Source organism: Palaemon carinicauda, unplaced genomic scaffold (genome assembly GCF_036898095.1).
Source record: "Palaemon carinicauda isolate YSFRI2023 unplaced genomic scaffold, ASM3689809v2 scaffold5, whole genome shotgun sequence".
In the NCBI taxonomy this organism is placed as follows: domain Eukaryota; kingdom Metazoa; phylum Arthropoda; class Malacostraca; order Decapoda; family Palaemonidae; genus Palaemon; species Palaemon carinicauda.
The window spans coordinates 582,577-604,576 of NW_027171761.1; the positions used below are offsets into that span (position 1 = coordinate 582,577).

The 22,000-nt window shown below is 49.8% G+C and overlaps 1 protein-coding gene and 1 pseudogene across 1 annotated transcript in view; both read left to right on the forward strand.

Annotated features, from left to right (window-relative positions):
• Nucleotides 1-22,000, forward strand: part of LOC137637029 (uncharacterized) — a 318,070-nt gene that overhangs the window by 42,895 nt on the left and 253,175 nt on the right. The window contains exon 2 of the mRNA XM_068369339.1: nucleotides 2,910-3,067. Within this exon, the coding sequence (XP_068225440.1) occupies nucleotides 2,910-3,067 (158 nt within the window). The remainder of the gene's footprint in view (nucleotides 1-2,909; nucleotides 3,068-22,000) is intronic.
• LOC137637034 (5S ribosomal RNA) lies at nucleotides 10,189-10,307 on the forward strand (annotated as a pseudogene).

The following is a 22,000-nucleotide window of genomic DNA, read 5'->3' on the forward strand; positions in this document are numbered from 1 at the left end:
AAATCTATCATTATAGTTTCTCTGTCCATTTTCCTCACTATTTACCACATTTCCTCTTCCTCTGTCTCCTCTGAATCCTCCACGTCCTCTTGACCGTGAACCAACATTTGCCTCCTCTGTGCTAAACACTAGCTCACACTTCACCACTGCTGCAGGTGTCACAGTGGCACTATTGCCTTGCACTCCCTCCAAAGACAACATTTCCTGACTCACAAAAAATTTTCTTGAGTGCTTGTTGGATGAAGTCAAACATCTTATCTGGCTCACTGGAAGACATTGCTGTCAAAACTACTTGTTTGTCTTTCACCTCTAGCCAGCATTGTCCAATAACTGGAAAGCTAAAATACACTTTGGTATTATCACTTTGCACATCTCCAAAACAGCACTTCTCTTCGCAAACTCCAGGATGTACTTCTCTATAGTGTCTTCCTAGCCCTTCTTGCATGTGTCGAATCTGGTCCACACATCATATGCGGCTGACATCTTATCCTTTTTGTACCACTTGTCCAAGTGTTGAAGCAAAACTTGCACCCTCTCATTGTTTGCCAGCTGCTCAATGTCCACTTCTTGAAAAACCTTTCCTCTCACCTCGCTTCCTTCTGGGAATGATAGGGCAAGTCTCACAGCTTGTTTCTTCATCTCAACATTGGTGACATGCTGTCATGCCCTAAACTCTTGTTTCCAGTAATCATAACTCTTGTCTCCTCCGAAGACCGGCTCTCGGGCCAGACCGCAGTCCCTGTTATTGATCATCTTTTCTTTGCCTTCTTTCTTCTTTATTCTCTTTAATATCCTTCTACCTGCCACTAACCACTCTCTGCTACCAATTCCATGTGGCGGGGCAAAGTAAAGCCGCTTACAGCTGTTACACCTGCTGCTGCTTCTCTCCTTCTCTGCCCCCTAATAAGTTAACATTTGGTCCTATGTATTAGAAATAATGATGTGATAGGACCATGAAAGCAGTCCTTAAACTAAATAAATGTAGTAAAGATGATTTGTGGCTCAGTGGTAGCGTGTTTGACACATCTCAATATGTATGTCCCTCATAGGTTCAATTCCCGACGGAATCAAGTGTATTTTTTCGTTTATGTTCAGAGAACTTTATGTAAATCAGAAATATGGTGAGTGTTTCTCCCTGTTAAAATGTTAAGTGGCGTACAGTTAAGCAGTTAATCTTGTATCTGGTCTATTAGTCTCTTTTCAGAGAAGTAACTAATATAAATAGTATAGTTTTAGGTCCAGTAACAATGCCAGAAAGATCGGTCATATTAACGTAAAAGTCTTTTGTCAACAGAAATCTTCACTGCTTGTACAATCCCTGAAGTTTTTCTGATTCAACTTCCTGATTAGGACGATCATTACATTTCTGGCCTTAGCAGTCATTTCATTTTGACCCCTTGTTGATTAGGATTTTTCTCTTGGCGACTTTGTTCTTGGGTCAGCTGGCTCGGCAGTACTGGTCATCAGACAGGAGACTAATTTTTCTTCCCTATATGAGATTTGTTATTTTGCATTTCCTAGTTGGTTTAGGATGTCATTCTTGTGGTTTGGGTCACTGGATCCTAGTATGATGTGATTGGGTGACAAGATAGTTAAGTTTGGTTTAAACTTAATTTTTGTTACCCTTTCAGAGCCAGAGGTCAGTAGGTTGTTACCTTTAGACTCTCTAATTACTCTTGGGCCCTTGCTTCTCATTGTCAGACAATCACATGAGACAAGCGACAATGAGTAATGCTATTGTGTGGTGTAGGGAAATTGGGCCGAGTCATCTATACTCCACAATGTTGCCTAGCACCATACCAGCAAACTGACCGGGCGTTTTTGTTGTCAAGCAAATCGCTGCCAGTTGTCGCCAGATTTCGCTTGGTGACAGTTCCTTTGGGATCCAGGTGGCAGATGTTCTAGGTCTGTGTTGGCGACCTTGGGTGGTGTGTGTTGTAACTTCACATTGTTTAACGCAGCAAGACTCAATCAATCTAGGTGCTTGGGCGTTCTCGGTGTATGTTGGTGGAAGGTATTTGTTTTTATTTTACTCCACATGTGTTGTGCTAGTAAACCTTGTACCATATTCTTGAACTTGGTAAAGTGTACCTCCAGCTATTCTATTTGATTATGTTTTTTTCAGTTATTTTACAATTGTTTTCAGTTCTCTTGACAATACCCATGACTCCATCAAAGCCTGAATGCTGCTTTTCATCACTTGAAAAAAATAGAAACTTTTCTAATATGTATGTGTAAACTTCAGTGCTTTCAATGGAGAAAAATGTCTTAGTTGTCATCCAGAGATCAAGGAGAAAATTATTGATCTTTTTGCTCAAAGTAAAACAAAAAGAATAGAATGCATTTTTGAATGAATGGATCAAGCTTGAACATTAACAATTTAGTTTATTGTAAGTTAAAAATGTTTGATTATTTCTTTTTAGGATTCTATCAAGTTTCTGAATAAAGTTTCTTAGACAGTACCTGTTTGTTTCCTTTTGCACATCAGTAAAAGAAAGGCTGCAAATTTTCTGGAGCTGCACCCCTCTAATTTTAGCTACAAGCTGCCACTGGAAATGACTTTTAAAATCTGTGAGATTTTTATTGTTGTAGGAAAGATAGAAAGTGTGAAAAATATGATAGACTTTCCAGCGCAAGTCTTGGTAAAGGGAAATTACTGTATGGTATGTATAGTACAGAATTCAACGGGAGTGTGTGGCCAGTCAGAGAAGGGTCCAATTTCTTTCATTTTATAGTACATTCTTTCAACTTGGACTTAGCGCCTTAGCCAATTTACTACTTAATTCATTACTTATACACTACAGGGCTATACTGTATTATACTTTGTTTATAAATTGATAGTTTATTTTATTGTTTTACAACTTTTACTATGAAGGAATAGAATTTATTTCTCCAGCACTTTATTACAGATACTGGCTTTGTTATGGTACAAGGGACCACTTACTGGACAGATCTTTTTGTTCGCCATTTCCTCTTTCAAACTGATCGCTCAACAGATGCCGATGATCTATTATTTTTTATAAGAAAAAAACAGGTTAAAGGCTCACGTTACATTCCTAAATACCAGGTATGTTTGGCAAATGAGTTCTTGTGAATTAAAAATTAGTTAATTCCAGTATGAAGTTTTATAATTAAAACCTTATGAACTTTAGCATAGACTTTTGTATTGCTCCTCTTAAAATAAACCTGTTACAGTACAGTTTTATGGTTTAGAGGTAAGAATACTGTACTTGTAAAGTGAATTAATGCAAAATCCTTTTATGCATTATACTTTGATATAATTTAGCTTGTTCTGATACGAATACAAACCCATTCTTTCGCTCTATACTATGAATATATTTGTCCTGCTTGTGGGAAAACTAGTCATAAACTTTTATGTGAGGTATTACAACCTGCCGCTGGTTAGGGGGGTTAGCGGTGGGTAGACTCACTTAGTGTATCACGTCGGTTTTTGTTTGTTCCGGCACTATATACAAGCCCTTTTGCTATTTACAGTGAAGATATATTTTGGCGACAGTTGAACCCAACTGTAAGACTTTCAAGTGAGGTGTAGCTACCTAACCCTAGTTAGGGGGAAAGCATTGGTGGACTTACCGCCCTGCTCACACTCGCATTAGTAACAATACATCTCTTTTCATTTTGGCTTAGAAGAGAACAGATGTTGTTTTCTCCTGCATACTAGACAATAAACAATTGTCCTAAAACTGAAAAGCTTTCCTTTCTCTCCTTCAGGTGTTCTTGATATGAGAATCGATCATGCAGATTTGTCCTGGCGTAGAAGGACGCCGTTGCGTCACCTTTATGTCAGCGGTGGAGAGTGATCCTCACACCCTTTATTCTGTGTGCAGGAACCATGCCTGCTCACAGGCATCTCCTTGCGCTTAGTGTAGGGAATGGCCGCCTTCCTAGATGCAGCGATACATTATTCGGCAGAAGGCAGAGGGATTTTTCTCTTTCAGGGTCCATCGGCTCCTTTCTGCCATTCTGATTATGCTCGTTTGGGCTTCTTTGGAGGTCGGTCGAGTAAGAGTGGTGACCCTTTAACCCCGGGACAACCTTTTGTTTCCGAAGTCTCTGTTGCTTCCCCTAGAAAAGCATCGCCAACGTCCATCATTGGGCCGTAAGGCTTTGGCTTTCATTGGTGCTCACAGGTTCTCCGTGCAAGAAATGACATCTCGAAGCCCTGCATCTGGGGACACTGTGGAAGTGCGTAGATGTCTCCCCAGGGGTTGATTTTGATCCGCTCCTTCAAGACTCCTGATGTCTTGTACCGAAGGAGCCTCTCGTGTCTGTGGATGTAGCGACCTGGGCCTTTGCTTGCCCACCTTATGTTCGGCCTATTTAGGCGTACCAACACAAGCAGGTGCAGGTGAGCATCCCCTGGGGTTACTTGTTGGGAGATCCCTTTGTTTTGAACCCAGGAACTAGCTTTGGCTATGTTCTCTTGGCAACGCATGATACCGACCTTCCAGAGGGAACTGCCCGGAGGGCCTCCTCCAGGTGTTGGGGAACCTTCCTGTCCACGGGAGTGTCACCCTTCGCTAGCTGCAGTAGGGCAGCCCTCTTGCTAGCCGGAGGGCCTCCCTTCGACAGCATCAGGTATCGGGACCTTCGCCTGAGTGGTCCTCTAAGCAAGCACCCTCTCAGGCTGTACCTTGCCCTCTTACCCCTCAGAAGTCCTCTAGATACCAGCAATACCAGAGTACAAAGGCTTCCACCGGTTGAGATCCTGAGTGAGAAAGGCTAGGCATTATTCTCATCAAGCCGCAGAAGAGGAAATGGATTCAGCAGGCACCCCCTACTTCTCTGAGGGATTTGTTGCACTTTAGGACTAGCAGAGGCCTCCCAGGGAGGTCTCCTTCATGGACAATTATAGGCTTTCACCTATTGATGTGGATGGTAAGGATCGGGCCGCCCCCAGTAGTGGAAGTTCAAGTTCCCGCTCCTTCTGGAGGCGCAAGGCCGAAGGAACCAGAGAGGAAAGAAAGTATGTACCTCCCTTCTCATGGACTTTTAACATCCGCCCATGGGAAAGAATGTACGCTGAGACTGTGCCTAAGAAATGGCAATCAGCTACATAGCATCGAAATTGAAGGGAAGGTCTTCCACGAGTTCAAACCCTTCTCCTTAAGACTGGAGCATAGTGGCTTTCCACTGAGGGCACACTCCTCTGCTAGGCGAAACGATAACGACCTTGACCCTCACTGGGCTCCAATGGGTGAGCTCAGGAGAGGGAGAACCATTCAATGATGCCTCAGAACATTCAGATGGCGCACTACCTAAGTCTGCCAGTCCGAAAATATCCCCTTTGAAGCAGAAAGACTCCAACCTGGTTTGTTCCGTAACTGGAATACAAACCACGCTATTTAATAGGTGTATTACTTTTGGCGTAGCTGAAATGACGAGCCATTAATTTTTAACGAGGGTTTACTACCCACACTGCTAGTTAGCGGGGGGTAGGGGAGGGTAGCTTGCTACCCCCTCCCCCCCCCCCCCCCTCTCACACACCTGTGCTTGAGCTCACTTTGCTCTCGGCTCGGATGGTGGTCGGACGTGTCCGCTCTTATCCTCGCCGTCATTTGGCAGCCATTTAATGCTTTTGTCTTTTCTTTTTCTAGTTCTGTATATGTGAAGTTGGCCTCTGCGATCATGCGCACCTGCCCTGGTTATCGCGACCGCCCCTGTGGAACATTTATGTCGGCGATCGAGACTGATCCTCACGCCCTTTGTCCTTCTTGTAGGGGCCAATGATGTGATAGCAACAACAGGTGTAATGAGGGTAGGGAGTGGTCTACCTCCCAGTGGGAGAGGTTTTCGCGACGACGGAAGAAGAAGTCTAAATGGGATTTGTTCCGTAACCGAAATACAAACCACGCTATTTACATTGGGTTTACCTTTTAGCGTAGCTGAAATGGCGAGCCATTAGAATTTAACAAGGGTGTATTACCCCCGCGCTAGTTAGCGGGGGGGGGGGGAGTGGTAGCTAGCTACCCCTCCCCCCCTCACACACCGGTGAAACTCACTTTCACTTTTGGCTCGGACTGGGACAGACGTCTCTGTCTTTGTCCTCGCTTGGCAGCCATTGTTTGTTTTGTCTTTACTTAATCACTTACTTTTCTTTTACTCAATATATATGTAAAAATTATTTCATGTTTGTATATGTATTTGAGTATAGAAATCAGTAAGTTTCCTTTTCAGAGATGTGTGGGTAGTGTACGATATCTCCGTGGAGCCCTCGGCAGTTTAGGCCACCACGGTGTAATTTTATGGGTTGCGGTCGAGTTTGACTGCGGTCTTTCTCTCTCTCTCTCTTGAGGTCGTTCACCCTTTTACTATGTTACTACGCCTTTGTAGCTTCCTTCCCGTGTGGGGGGGTTGCTACGCCGTACGTTTTGTCTCAATTAGTTTATGAATCTAATTGTATTTGTTAATTTTTCAGCTTTGTAGAACGATTCCTTTCGGGGTTTTCGTTCTTTCTTTAGTGTTCATTCATTTTTAAATTACATAATTACATAGGTACATAATTATAATTGTTATAATTCTGTTTTGGTTACAGCTCTCCTTCCGTGAGTGTAAGTGGTTGTGAGGGCATGTGCCTGTTGTGTAATTCTTGTTTTCCTTTCCCTCGGGATTCCTCTTCGGAGCCTTCCCGGGGGAATGAATGTTAACTAATGATTTTTGTTTTATTTTTTTACAGTTACCGATCTAGTTCGTTTCTGTAATATGGCAACGGTGTGAGCTGTCTTGTTGAGGCCTGGGGATTCGGCTGTTGCTGCCTCCCCTTTGGATTTTCGTCAGGGGCGTGTCTCCTTCTACTGGAAGTACTCCCGTGAGGATTGACAGCTCTCCAGTTCATTTTAGAACTCTCAGGAGGCTCGCCTCCTTGGGTGGGTAACTTTCCTTCCGAGGGAAGTTTTTCCTGTCCAGGCTTGAGTTTTTCCCCTTTTGGGGGGTTCTTCTCTTGCCTTTTTTTCATGTAACTTTACTCTTGTTGCTGAGCAGTCGCACCTGCAGTTTCGCTCAAGGGGCTGGGCAACTGCAGGAGCCCCTCTTCGGAGGATTGCTCCTTTTAAGTCACTGGCTGACCAGTCTCTTCTACGAAGTGTTTCTCTTTCGTTCGCGAGAGAGTACACTCATAGAGACTCTTCTTCGGAGGATTCTTCTGCTGTTGTTGCTGTTGGCCTCCTTCGCCGTAAGGCTCACCGTCCGCCTTGTTGTAAGGGCCTCCCATCTCCCTATAAGGGTGCTAAGAGGCGCCTTTTTGAATCTCCGTATGCAGCCTACAACTCCTTTTTCTTGATCTTCCGCCCCTGGTGCAGATGGACAGCGGTCTTCTGACGGACATCAGTCTCCCGGCAGACAGACAACGGTCTTCCGACGGACATCAGTCTCCCGGCGGACAGACAACGGTCTTCCGACGGACATCAGTCTCGCGACGGACAACGATCCCTTTGGGGCAAAGGGTTGCCTCCCACGGGGGTTTTTCCCTTGCGTGTCAGGGTTCCCCTGCGCACCCTTCTGCTATGTTCTCTCCTGCTCAGTGTTAGCGCACAGGCGCTCTCCTGCTCATCAGTGCTTTCCTGAACACTAGCGCTCTCCTGTTCGCCAGCGCTCTCCTGTTCGTCAGCGCTCTCCTGTTCGTCAGCGCTCTCATGATGATCATCTCTGCTGTTCCTGTTGGTTTCTGTTACGCGCCCAGTGCGCCCACGTTCGCCCTCGCGATCTAGAACTTCGGTTCAGGTCTGGGTCAAGGACTCTTCTTCTACGCGCAGGCTTCCACGCGTTGCCTTCTGCTCGCCAGCGATCACCAGCTCGCCAGCGACCTTAGACGCGTCAACGTTCACCTGCTCGTCAGCGATCTCCTACGCGTCAACGATCGCCATCGATATGCCACGCGTGTCAGTTCCCCTGAACACCATCAGTAGCGATCTAGCGCTCGCCTGCTGTGGACCACGATCTCCGGTAGCTGAGTTTTGCCGTAGATCTTCCTCCTGCTCGCCAGCGCTCACGTTTACTTCTGTCCTTCTGTGCGCCAGCTTTCTTCAATCGCCAGCGCACATCTGCGCGCCCTTCTTTGCCACGCACCATTGGGCGCCAACTGTTTTTTCTGACCGTCTAGGATCGCCTGATTAACAGCTTGCTTCAGCGCTCACCTTCCTGATGCACCTGCGCGCCTTCTGTTAGCGCGATGTGCGCTAACCATCACTAGTCTCTCTCGCGTTGGCAATCGCCTACGCGCCCGCGCGATTCTTCTCTTGCGCGCTAGCGTTTTGTTAACACACCACCGCTCGCCAACCCGCCGTCGCTTGCCGACGCGCCATCGTTTGCCGACGCGCCATCGCTTGCCAACACGCCTTCACTCTCCTACGGGCTATCGCTAGCCAGAACGCGCCATCGCTCGTCAACGCGCCATCGCCCGCCTACGCGTCATCAGTCTCCTGACCGCCTGCGCTCACCCACACGCCCACGTGCCTGTGCGGCCACACGCCCACGTGCCCGTGCGACCGCACGCCCACGTGCCCGTGCGACCGCACGCCCACGTGCCCGTGCGACCGCACGCCCATGTGCCTGCACGCCTACGCTCATGCGCGACCGCGCACATGCTCTCCAATGTTTGCCTGCGCGCGAACCAACGGTATTCCGTCGCGCGGACGGACGGTGTTCCGTTGTGAAAACCGACGGGGTTCCGTCGCGCGGACGGACGGTGTTTCGTCGCTCGGACGGACGGTGTTCCGTCGCGCGGACGGACGGTGTTCCGTCTGAGCAACATTCTTCTTTCCAGAACCTGGGTTAGCCCTTCTCCGTCATTCCCTGGAAGGGTTTTTGGCGGGGGGCTTTCTGTTCGAGATTTCTCCATTGGCCAAGGGGTGACTGGTTTACCCCTTCCCCTTCTCCATCTCGTGAAAGGGGCTTACCAGGTCCTTTCCCTCCTTGGTTGCGACCCGAGGTTTTGTTCAAGGAAGCTACAGGAAGGTCATGGGTACTTTCCTCCTCTCGGGCTCAAGCACCTTGGCGTTTCGTCGTCAAGTATCGAACTTGCGGGCAAGCTCGATGTTGGACCATCTGGACGCAATGACCGAGGGCTTCCTTTCGGGTGTCTCATCCGTGGATGTCGACAACCTCAGACACCTTTCCATCCTTGAGAAGAGTTTTTTTTGTGCCCAAGGACAGAGACATAGACAGCGGCTGTGCGGAGGAAGTCGACTTCCGTTTTCACTCCTCCAAGGCGCTTTCTTCCAGACCCTGCAGGGCTCCAGCGCCTCCTTCTTTCAGCCACGTCGGCCTAAGTTATCGGACCGGCTACGACAACTGAGACAAGGTGTCCAATTGCAGTTCTCTCCTGTCAGGAACAGATGGCACGGGAGGCTCTCCTGGGGGGGCATAGTCCTAGAGGGAGCGGCAGAGTTCACGAACTCTAGGATTGGCCTCCCCCCCTTGCAGGTTTCACGCTGGGAGGATGCCTAAGGTTACTCATCCGGATGACAGCTTCCCGATGCCCATTCCAGCACGATCTCTGTGATCAGCCAAGGATATCGCGCCTGCCGTCTCTGTCAGCGAATTCAGTGTCTCTGAACCTCTATGCCATAGGGTCGGCAAGAGTTTGCCCGTTTGGGCAGAATGATCCATGCCTTAGGAGAAGGTCCTCCATAGGATCGTCGACGGCTTCACCCCTGGCTTCTTCAGTCGATCCTTTCTTGTAAGGAAGTATCTGAGACGGGAGTTCCGTAGTCGACCTCTCAGCCCTGATCAAGTTTGTCGAACAAACTTCGTCCAGCGTGGAACAGCAGAATCGATGAGACTGGTAACGAGGCGACAGGACTCCTTAGGCCCTGGATCGGAAGGACGGGTACTTTCAGTTTCCATTCCATCCATCTTCCAGGAAGCTCGTGGAATTCAGCCTAGACTACAGATATTTCTGCTTAAGATGCAGTGTGGCGATCCCGCCGTGGCATCGCAAGTTTTTTTTTCCCCAGAGAACTCTCCCTGCTTTCCTCATGGCCGCTCAGGTGCAGGCTTCCGCCTCCTTCGCCTTTTGGAGGTCTGGTCAACTCCGGTAGGCTCGGGTTCGATCTTCTTCAGCGCCGGGCAGGCTTCCGCATGCTTACCATGAGTGGGGGTTTATGGTATTTGGCTAGGAGCCTTCTCTTCTTCTGCCTCAACATCTGGAGTATCTAGCCATGATATTGAGGCAACGGCCTTACCACGTTGGAAACCCCGCTTCTCGTCCGTCCAGCCAGGTTAAGCAACGTCGGTTCTGGTCTGTACTTGGATGGGTGACCGCCTGGGGACGCCAGATTCTGTTGCCACCTCCTCCGAGCCTTCCCTTCAGTTGACTGTGGCAAGGCTGAGGAGAGTTGCAGTACCTGTTCTCAGTCAAGCAGAGCTTTCAGCCCTACCTTGGAACGTTTCCTAGTTCTCCTTTCCTCATTGACCCGTCTAAAGTTCCGAACGGTCGCCCCAGGATAAGTTCCCTGTGGGGCGGCCCAAGTTCCGGTGGTTTCAAAGCAACGATTAACCGGACTTTTTGGCCCCTATGGGACCAGCGGAACGATTAGACCTGCAATGGTGTTGACCTATGGAACCTCTTGATGGGAGTGGATATTCTCGTCCTTTCCCCACATTTTTTATGCTGTTCTCGGACTCGTCAAAGAAAAGGGGGGGGGTGCATGTTCCGGTCCAGGCCTATGGTCAGGACCTGAAGGATACCTCTCCATCATTCAGGCAGGCTTAGGGGCCGTAGTCTGGCCCATCTACAGATCCTACAGCTCCTGCCAAGTCGCTCCGTGCGCGTCGACTTCATGGTTCTGGCGTGTTCTAACCAGCAGGGGACGCATTTTCACACCTTCGCATCTTGCAGTAGTGATACCGAGATGATTTGAGATACTCTCAATACCACCATCGGCTCTCTCATTCCGGGCAGAGGAATGTTCTCTCCGACTATCCGAGCAGAGCCTCGTAGAGAGAGTGTACCTGGGGGTCTTTGGCCTTGAGTAACCAGCAAGTCCAGGTCTGAGGGACCTGATCGCGACAGCTTGGAACCTCAAGCTTCCGCTGTTCTTCCCCCCAGTCTCAGACCCCGAGACTCTGGCAAGATGCATTCCGGTGATGGTGGGACAACATCGGCGCCTGCGTCTTCCCTCCTTTGTTGTCTGTTGAGAAAGGGTCTCAACAAGACCAGGTTGTCTGTCAACCTTTCAATGGCCCTAAGAGCTCCAATGGGACTATGCGCGGAACGGTTTCCGGACCCTCTTCTTCCCCTGACGGAACTCCCGGGAGAGCTTCTCCCACGGCACAGGCTACTCAAACAACCACACTGCAACATCTTTCACGAGCCGGGGCGTCGCTTCGGCTTCATGCCTGGAGACACTACGCCTCCTCCTCAAGAGGAAACAACCCGCTACAGTCGCGGGACGGAGGTCGTGTCATCTGCGATAGTCATCCGCAGGGGTCTTCCAGGCGAAGTGGAGAGTCTTCGGTGGTTGGTGTAGTGGGAGATATACCTCTTCCCTTGAGGCCTCTTCTCCAGCAATAACGATCTTATTGCCTTTCGGCGGGAGGAAACTCCTTTCCGCTCTCGGCAATGAAGCCTGTCGCTCGGCCTTTCCCTGACCTTCAGGCTTAAAGGAATAACTTTTTCCTTCCCGCTGGACCTTTCCTCGCTCATGCGAAGCTGCGAACTTCCCTGCCCTAGTCGGAGTGAGACCTCCAACTTGGAGCATGGCTCGGACTTTTTAGTCCCTTAAGAGATCTTCTCAAGACCCTTTACGTCAGGCCTCTGATCGTATTCCGTCTTGGGGCTCCTGCTCACTCTGGCCGCGGCCAGTGTGTAAGCAATCTTCTTGGTCTCGTACGACTCCGCCCTTTCTAAGGAATGGGGGAAGACAACATTCAGGTTCGCTCCTGAGTTGTTGGCTAGACTCAGAATCTTGGGGTCCCGGCCCTTCGGTCCAATTCCTTCAAGATTTCGAGTCACCATTCTGTATCTGATGTCCCAAAACCTTCTCCTTCTTGCCAGTAAAAGAATCGAGAGGTTTGCTTTGGGAACAGCTGCAGTTTGTCCTCAGTTGCAGCCGGTTTGGGAGCACAAAAAGGACACGGGGGAGAGTCACCAGTATACCTCTTCAGCTCGGACTCAAGGACGTTCATCTCGACCTGACTCCAGACCCTCCCCCGTCACGTCGCCCTACAGCACGATGTCGGATACATCGCAACGTCCCTCGCCTTCGAGTAATACTACTCTGGAAGCGTCTAATGACCTTCGCAGCCCGCTTCCTGCAGGGCGTGACCCACAGGAGTTTCGATACGTTTTCTATCGCTCTGTGGTGGCTACACAACAGCTGGTCTAACCTCAGGCTCCTTTTTGGACAGGTAGCAGAAGGTTGAGGGCATTATTATCAGGTTTTAGTCTGCATGAACGAAAGAAGTATGTCTGGCCCTTACTTCTTTCTTCATCATCCCCTCTACTGGGAAGCAGCATCCTGGTCTCTGCATAGCTGACCTCGAACCTCTGCAGGTAAACCATGCTTCCTTGTGTTCCGAGTATTGAGTCAATACTGTCGCGTCCCCCATACCCTGACGAGGTGGTATTGGGAACGTCCTAACCCAGAGTTCCTTCTGGAACTCCAGGTCAACTGCCTAGGACGGGTCACACTTCTTTCTTCACACACAAGCTTATGTAGGCCACACGGTTCCTTGCGGAGCAAGGAACTTGTGAGGTGCAGGGACTCCTTTTCTCGAGTGCGACTCACTCGGATTCTGAGTCCCCGGGTAAAGCCAAAGCCAGTAGGGCTGGGGACTTTCCACCCTTCCTAAGGGGTAAGTCACCCAATGTAAATAGCGTGGTTTGTATTTCGGTTACGGAACAAATGACAAATTCGAAGATAATTTGTATTTTTCCTAACCATACAAACCTTAACTATTTACACATATTTGCCCGCCAGCCCTGTCCCCCAAGACAAGTCCTACCTCTAAGTGAAAGTGAGCTTCACCGGTGTGTGTGTGTGTGTGTGGGGGGGGGGGGGGTAGTTAGCTACCACTCTCCTAACCCCCCACTAACTAGCGCAGGGGTAATACACCCTCGTTAAATTCTAATGGCTTGCCATTTCAGCTACGCTAAAAGGTAAACCCAATGTAAATAGCTAAGGTTTGTATGGTTAGGAAAAATACAAATTATCTTCAAATTTGTCATATTTCTCCTTTGAAGGTTTTTTTGAAAGGAGAAAAACCCAAGGCCTCTTCTTCCGTTCCCTAAACCTCCTCCGAAACTCCCACTCGGTCGGTCTCTTTCGAGAGACTGTCGAGTGGTAGCGTAGACCAATGTATTGTTTTCCAACCTCGGGACTCGAGAGATGACGTTGCTTCCCCTAGCGAAGCAGCTCCACCTCTCGCCCCTGGGGAGGATATGTCATTAACCTCCTTATTTCAGCTTCGGTCCTCCTTAGGGCTTACGGGTTCGCCCTCCAAGGAGGTTTTGCTTAACTACATCCAATTGGGTGCCGCTGAGAAGCAATCGTCGTCACCGTCAGAGGTTGATCCTCTGTCTCTTGTCGACATTGCGGTGTCAGAGGTATCCAATGCAGTATCACCCATCACCTCTGCCTCTCCAAACTCTACAGTAGCTGACGGCTTAGTTTCTCCCGTTCCTGTTCAACCTACGAGGGAGAAACTAAGTCCATCGCCAGTCTCCTGCTAGTGTTTCTCTCCCTCGGGGGAGTTCACTTACAGAGACTCCTCTTCAGAGGACTGCAGAAGGTCAGATTGCTGATCCAACGGCCCCCAGAGGGCGCATTCGTCGGAAGGCTCGCCTTCCTCTTCGCCTTAGAGGCCTACCCTCACCTGCGGTGAGGAGGCGCCTCTTTGATTCAACATCTTCAATGCAGTCCACCGCAAAGGAGCCTCTAGACCAATCATCTGTCACTGCACCTGCATTGGTCCTGGACCTTTCTGCAGATCGTTCGCGATCTCCTTCGGTGGAAGGTTGTCCTTTTAAAGGACACGTCAACCTTCCATCCGACAGACCTGCCGACCTGCCGTCACCATTTCTACATGGGCCTAACAAGGCTCCACCTATGCACGCTATTGGGTGCCAACCACATACGCACTACGCGCCAACGAAACCTGACAAATGCTCTTTAGTAGCTCGTCAGGCCCCATCACTAAACCCTAACACAGGGCATCAGGGGTGTATGCGCCAACACGCGCATACGCTCCAACAAGAGCATAGCTCTATCACGCGCTATCCGCGCCCTCATGTGCATATGCACCCACGTTCTCCTGCGCACCAGGGCTTGCCTGTGCGCCCTACGCTTACGCGCCAATATTCTCCTACGCGCCCGCACCCAGCTGCGCGCCATCAACCTCCTGTGCGCCAGCGCTCTCCTGCGTGCCAGCGCTCTCCTGCGCGCCATCAGTCTCCTGCCCAAGCGCCCAACATAAAACTCCTGCGCGCCATGCTGCTCATCATCATACGCGCCAGGAAAAACCTGCGCGTCAACGATTTACTGAGAGTAGTACGTCTGGGAAGTCAGCAATGCTGGCTTTTCCCACACGCCAACCAGTACCATTGCGCCAGCGCTTACCTGCGCGCCAGCCTTCACCGGCACGCATCCGCAAGGACATGAGCGCGCGCACTGCGCACGGTTGCCCATCCTCTTCAACGGATGCGCGCCAACATTCTCTCGCTCTCCCGCGCGCCCCTCATGATTCAACTGCGCGCTCGTGCGCCAGGGATCTTTCTCCTGCCCGCGCGCCTTGCGGCTGGTATAGACGCGCGCGAACACTCAGGCTCGCCCGCGCACTCAACATATTAATCTTACGTGCCCGCGCGTACGCGAATACTCTCCCGCACGCGCACGCATGCCAACAGTCTCCCGCACGCGCGCCCGCGCGCCAACAGTCTCCCGCACGCTCGCCCCGATATTCACCCTCGCGCAAGCGCCATTATTCTCCCTTGCGCGAGCGTCAATATCCTCCCACGCGCGAGACTACTGAACTACGCAGGGCAAGGTCGCCATCGCCTCATTCCCCTCTCCGCAAGCGCATACCACCGCGCATTGGGGGAGAAGGGAAACATCCAGAGGGGTCCAGGATCCCAAAGCCACCACAGGCGAACCCACCAATGATGAGGACTCTTCCCAGGGATCCTTCAATCCCTGTCCCTTCAAGGGGTATGTCTGTCAGCGCATCTGTCAGCCAACAGCCCTGGTTCGGTGCACTGATCGGAGCCGTAAAGCAGGCTTTCAAGCCTGTCTTCTCTGAATTGGGACACAGAACCATGACTTCTTCTACCCCTTTGAAGAGAAAAAGAGGAGTTCCAGACGCGGTCACTTCCCCAAGGGTGAAACTGACTCCATGCAGACCTTCGAGGCAGGTTTGTTCTTTTCCTCAGACTGCCTCTCCTTCCCTTTTGGACGAAGATTTCCCGTCCCCAAGGGAATCACGCTAAGAGAGACTTTCCCCCATCGCACCAATGGGGGAAACCTCTCCTCGCGCCGAGGGGTCTACTCAGTCGGGGATTGAAAGGAACATGCCACCCTCGTCAATGTTGGAGTCCTACATCCTTCCTAGGAAGGAATCTAAGGACTCCAAAACATTGCCGAAGTCCTCTACTAGGACTAGGATGAAGCCAGCTAGCCACTCAGGGAATGTCCGTGACTCTCCCCAAGAAGAGCCTTTGGGGATGGAAGGAGACTTCACTGCAAGTCCTACTGCAGGAGGAGACCAGCAAGAATCAAAACACGTGTTTTGGCAAGTTCTGACTCTAATGAGGGCTCTTAACGGGTTTTGCCGACCCAGAGATTCCTCGTGGAGAGGGCAAGGACACGGTCTTTGGTACTCAGAAACCCTCCAAGACCAGTGCAGCACTGCCCTGGTCTCAAGGGGTTAAGAGTACCAGGGACAAGATCTCACAACAGCTCTCTGAGATGTCCTCCTCTAACCATTCCGGTGCCACCAACAAGCTCCTCCCACCTCCTCACGTACAGCGAAGGAGGTACTTCGAGATCCTTGAGGAGCCTTGTTTAGCTTTTCCTCTTCACCACTTGCTGGAAGAGCTAACCAGGGGAGTCCCTCTTGAGAGAGACTCCAACCGGCAGGTCTCTTTCTCGGCAGCCGAGATCCTCAACCAGGAGAAAGTTGCAAAGTGTGCTATGCAAGCCACTTCGTGGCTCGATATCTGGTTGGGGACCTTAGGTATCCTGATACATTCTGAGAATTTCTCCAAAGAACGTACCAGGAAAGCTATGGAAACCTTCCTTCTCTCAGGTACTCGTACGATCGAGTTTCTGGCCCACCAAGTCTCGAACTTGTGGGAAAATACCATCCTGAAACGTCGGGATGCAGTTGCTGAGAGGTTCCATCAGAAGGTCCCTAGCACCGAGATCAATAGGCTCAGACATTCCTCCTTAGAGGGATCCGTCTTGTTCGAGCCTAAGGATGTGGAACATGCCGCTGAGAGGTGGAGGAAGTCTCATCAAGACTCCCTCCTTCATAGGGCTTTAACATCTAAGCCCTATAAGCCTCCAGCACCACAGCAGTCCCATCCAGTCAAGACCACTAAGATGACAACAGCAGCGAAGACCTTGGTGTCTAAGCCCTTTCCTGTCAAAGAAAGGAAAGCCAAAAAGTCCTCCAGGGGAGGCAAGAATCCTAGAGGGAACGGCCGAGGCCGCAAATGCTAGGATAGGCAGTCCCCCTGCATGTCCACCAGTGGGGGGATGCCTACAAAGTTGCTCAAACAGGTGGAAGCAACTCGGGGCCGATTCCTGGACAATCTCCATAATCAGTCTAGGATATCACGTCCCGTTCATAACATCTCTACCTCCCCTGACGACGAATCCAGTGTCATTGAACTCCCTTGCCATGGGATCGGCAAGGGGGCAAGCTCTTCGGGCAGAAGTCCAGACCCTGTTAAAGAAGGGCACTCTCCAAGAGGTCCTCGACAGGTCTCCAGGCTTCTTCAGTTGACTCTTTCTTGTAAAGAAGGCGTCTGAAGGCCGGAGACTAGTCATCGACCTCTCAGCTCTGAACAAGTTTGTCAAACAAACTCCGTTCAGCATGGAGACGGCGGACACGGTCAGACTAGCAGTAAGACCGCAAGACTTCATGTGCACACTGGACCTAAAGGACGCGTACTTCCAGATCCAAGTCCATCCGTCTTCAAGAAAGTACTTAAGATTCAGCCTAGACAACAGAAAGTACCAGTTCAAGGTGCTGTGCTTTGGTCTCTCCACAGCACCACAAGTGTTCACCAGAGTGTTCACCCTAGTATCATCTTGGGCACACAGGATTGGCATCCGTCTGCTCCGTTATCTGGACGACTGGTTAATCCTAGCAGACTCGGTGTCAACCCTTCTTCAACACCGAGACAAACTTCTGAGACTAACTTCTGAGACTTTGCCAAGATCTAGGGATCATGGTAAATCTCAAGATGTCTTCACTGCTTCCCACTCAAAGACTGGTATACCTAGGCATGATTATAGACACCACTCTCCACAAAGCCTTCCAACAGACGACAGGATAGCAAGGCTGAGGAAAGTTGCAAGACCTTTTCTCAGACGAGAAGAACTTCCAGCCCAATCGGGGTTACGTCTCCTCGGTCACCTTTCATCGCTGGCTCGTCTAGTTCCCAATGGTCGCCTCAGGATGCGATCCCTCCAGTGGCAACTCAAGTCCCGGTGGAATCAAGCATATGACTCCCCGTACATCCAGATCCCCATGGGACCTGCAGAACTGACGGATCTCCAGTGGTGGGTGGCAGACGAGAACCTACGAAAAGGAGTGGATCATCTCGTCCTCCCCCGGGATTTGATGCTGTTTTCGGACGCTTCAAAAAAAAGGTGGGGGGCCCACGTGCTGCACCACACGACCTCAGGCCTCTGGTCAGAGTCAGAAAAATACCTCCACATAAATCTCCTAGAGATGAATGCCGTCTTTCTGGCCCTTAAACAGTTCCAACAGTACCTGGCAAGTCACTCTGTGGTGGTGATGAGCGACAACACCACAGTAGTGGCCTACATCAACAAACAAGGAGGTACTTTTTTGCAGCAACTATCCCATCTAGCAGTAGAGGTACTGAGATGGGCCGAAATCCACTCCATACCACTATCGACACGCTTCATTCCAGGCAAAAGGAATGTGCTCGCCAACAACCTGAGCAGAGCATCTCAGATAGTGAGTACTGAGTGGTCTTTGGATCATCTAGTAGCCAACAAAGTCCTGACTTTGCGGGGTTCTCCGACTGTGGACCTCTTTGCAACGGGCCTGAACTTCAGGCTCCCGCTGTACTGTTCCCCAGTCCCAGACCCCAAGGCTCTCTGGCAAGATGCTTTCCAACAACGGTGGGACAACATCAATGTTTATGCCTTTACCCCGTTCTGTCTGATGAGGAGGGTACTCAACAAGACAAGAACTTCGGTCAATCTTTCAATGACCCTCATAGCTCCGCTATGGCATCACGCAGAATGGTTCCCGGACCTTCTGCAACTCCTAACGGAGCCACCAAGAGAACTCCCTCCATGGCACAATCTACTCAAACAATCACCTGCCAACATCTTCCACAAAGCCGTAGGTTCACTACGGTTTCACGCCTGGAGACTATCCAGCATCTCCTCTCTCAGAGAGGATTTTTGCAACAAGTTGTGATCAGGATGTCTGGACACCTGTGAAAGTCTTCAGCAGCAGTCTACCAGGCAAAGTGGAAAGTCTTCTGTGGTTGGTGTCGTGGAAGGGGTATCTCTCCACTCGATGCCACTATTCCAACAATAGCGGAGTTCCTCGTGTATTTACGTGAAGAAATGCGCCTTTCGGTCTCGGCAGTGAAAGGCTATCGCTCAGCCTTAAGTCTCGCCTTCAGGCTGAAAGCAAGAGACATTTTCTCATCGCTAGAACTTTCTCTACTCATACGTAGTTATGAACTTACCTGCCCTCAGTCGGAAGTGAGACCTCCCCCATGGAACGTGGTTCGAGTTCTCAGGTCTCTTAAGAGACCTCCCTATGAACCATTACGTCAGGCATCAGATCGCCACCTAACCTGGAAGACAGTATTCTTGCTAGCTTTGGCCTCGGCCAAGCGAGTCAGCGAACCTCATGGTCTCTCGTATGACATTGCCCATTCAAGGGGATGTGGGGAGGTAACGTTCAGCTTCGTCCCTGACTTTATTGCTAAGACTCAGAATCCAGGAGTAGCGAATCCTCGATTCGACCCCTTCCGGATTTCTAGTCTCCGTACTGTAACAGATGACCTAGACCATCTCTTACTATGCCTAGTAAGGAGCTTGAGGCCATACCTCAAAAGAACAGCTGCAGCCCGTCCTCGTATGCCTGCACTATTTGTCAGCACAGGAAGGACTAAGAGGAAGGTCACCAAGAACACCATCTCTGCATGGATTCGCAGGGTCATTGACCAGGCACTGAATCCAGACCCTCCTCCGTCTTGTCGCCCCAGAGCTTATGATGTCAGGGGCATTGCTACGTCCCTGGGGAGTGGAAACGTCAAACAACGTTCTCTATCGGTCCGGTGGTGGCTGTACAACAGCTGTACAACAGCTGGTTTAAAACCTCAAGCTCCTTATTGGACAAGTAGCAAAAGGTTGAGGGCATTGTTACCCGGTTTTAGTCTGCATGAATGAAAAGGTTTGACTGGCCCTTATTCTTTTCTTCATTATCCCCTCTCTTTGGAAAAGCAGCATCCTGGGTTCTCTGCGTAGCTGACCTCAAACCACTGCAGGTAAACCATGTTTCCTTGTGTTCCTAGTATTAAGATTAATACTGTTACATCCCCTACCCTGATGAGGTGATATTGGGAAACTCCTAGTCTACAAGTTTCTATCTAAAAAACTTCAGAACAACTTTCTAGGACGAGTCACACTTCATACCTTCACACACAGCTTGCGTAGGCCGCAGACCTTGCTTAGGAAGGTTCTAGTGAGGTGCAGGGACTCCTTATTTCTTTGGTGCTTACACACTCAAATAAGGAGTCCCCGGGCAAAGCCAAAAGCCAGACTGGCTGGGACGTCCACCCTTCCTAATGGGTGAGTCACCCCCTATTAAATAGCGTGGTTTATATTCCAGTTACGGAACAAATGACAAGTTCGTAGATAATTTGTATTTTTCCTAACTATACAAACCTTTGCTATTTAATCAAACTTGCCCGCCAGCCCTATCCCCCTTGAAGTCCTACCTCCAAGCAAAGTGAGTTCAAGCACAGGTGTGTGAGGGGGGGGGGGTAGCAAGCTACCCTTCCCTACCCCCGCTAACTAGTGGTGTGTGTAGTAAACCCTCGTTAAAAATTAATGGCTCGTCATTTCAGCTACGCCGAAAGTAATACCCCTATTAAATAGCTAAGGTTTGTATAGTTAGGAAAAATACAAATAATCTACGAATTTGCCATTTTTCTGCAAGTTTTGTTATGTATCAGGAAGATCAACTCCTTGGGGGAACTGGATCATGTTCCAACTAAGGGCAAGGACATGGTCCTAGTCCTCTTGTATGACACTCCCAGGTCTACCAAGACTAAGGTAGTTTTGGCTTGGTCTAGACTCTAGAGGAGTCAAGAGTGCCAAGAAGAGGGCTTAAGCCCAAGTAACGGGAACATCAAAGTCCCTCAGGTCTGTGAACTCATTGTATTTGCTTCGTCCCCCGTATGTCCGGTAGAGGAAGTATTATGGCGTAGTGGACGACGATCCTTCTCCACTTCTCTTAGATCCGACGATTCTGGCTCTGACCCCGAATATGTCACTGGACAAGCTCAACTCATTACCGGTGACTTTCTCTGAGGTGGATGCTGCAAACATGGAACGGGTTACGAAGTGCTCTTTGCCATCCATCTCATGGTTGGACTACTGGTTGGGATCTGTGAGTTACCTCTTCATGAATGAGGATTTCTCCACTGACCAGAAGGAGGAGACATTGTTTGCTTTCCTTCTCTCTGGTACCAGGTCTATGGAGTTCTTAACCCATAATATGGGTCAACCAGTGGGTCAACTGGGTTTTGAGATGATGGGACTCCATAGTCATAAAACTCCAGAAGCAGGTGCTTAGGAGGGAAACGGCAAATTTTTGCAACTTCCCGATGAAGGGTCCCTCCCTCTTCAACGTGGAGGACATCTTTAAGTCGGGCTACGCCTGTATGCGTGTCCTGCTCACAGTTCTGTGTTACTGCTCCGTAGATTGACTTTGCACATATTACCTGTCTAACAATAGATTGAAGATACGTCTCAATCTCTTCCTTTGGGAATAGTTGTATGCGTTTGGTAGTAACCGACCGATCTCTTGTCCTGAAGGCGATCTCTATGGAGAATCGCTGTAATAACATAAGCAGCACTAGCTATGGGTTTACCGTTTTGTATCATTCTTGTCAGCCAATGCCCACTTAGTTGGTGGCAGTTGGAGGGAGGACAAGATCCCCCCCCCCTCCTTCATAGCAGAAACGTGTAAGCAGTTGCATGTTTTGACATCTCAAAATGTTTTTTTTTTGCTGTGCAATCTCCCGACCTCTCTGTATGAACTGCAGATGGTGGATGGCAGACGAGAACCTCCGCAAAGAGGCTAATCTTCTTGTTCCCCCCTCAGGAACTGATTCTCTCTTCGGATGCATCAAAAGAAGGGGGTGGGGGGGGCCCTTTAGCTGCACCAATCCATCTTTGTCTATTTTCCCAAATCAGAAAGGTTCCAACATATAACTCTCTTAAAGAACCATCTAGGAGTAGATTTCTGGCAACAGAAATGTACTTGCAGATAATCTGAGCAGGACAACTCAGAAAGTGTGCTCCAATTGTCTTTGAATCATCTAGTAGCCAACAAAGTCTTGACTTTGTGGGGTTCCCCGAACTGTGGCTCTGCTCACAATGGCCCTAAACATCAGGCTCCCGCTCGACTGTTCCCAGTCCCAGAACCCCAGGCTCTCGAGCAAGATGTATTCCAAGAACGGTGGGACAACATAAAGGTGTATGCTTTTCCCTCGTTCGGTCTGGTGAGAAAATCTTCAACCAAGTCAGAATAA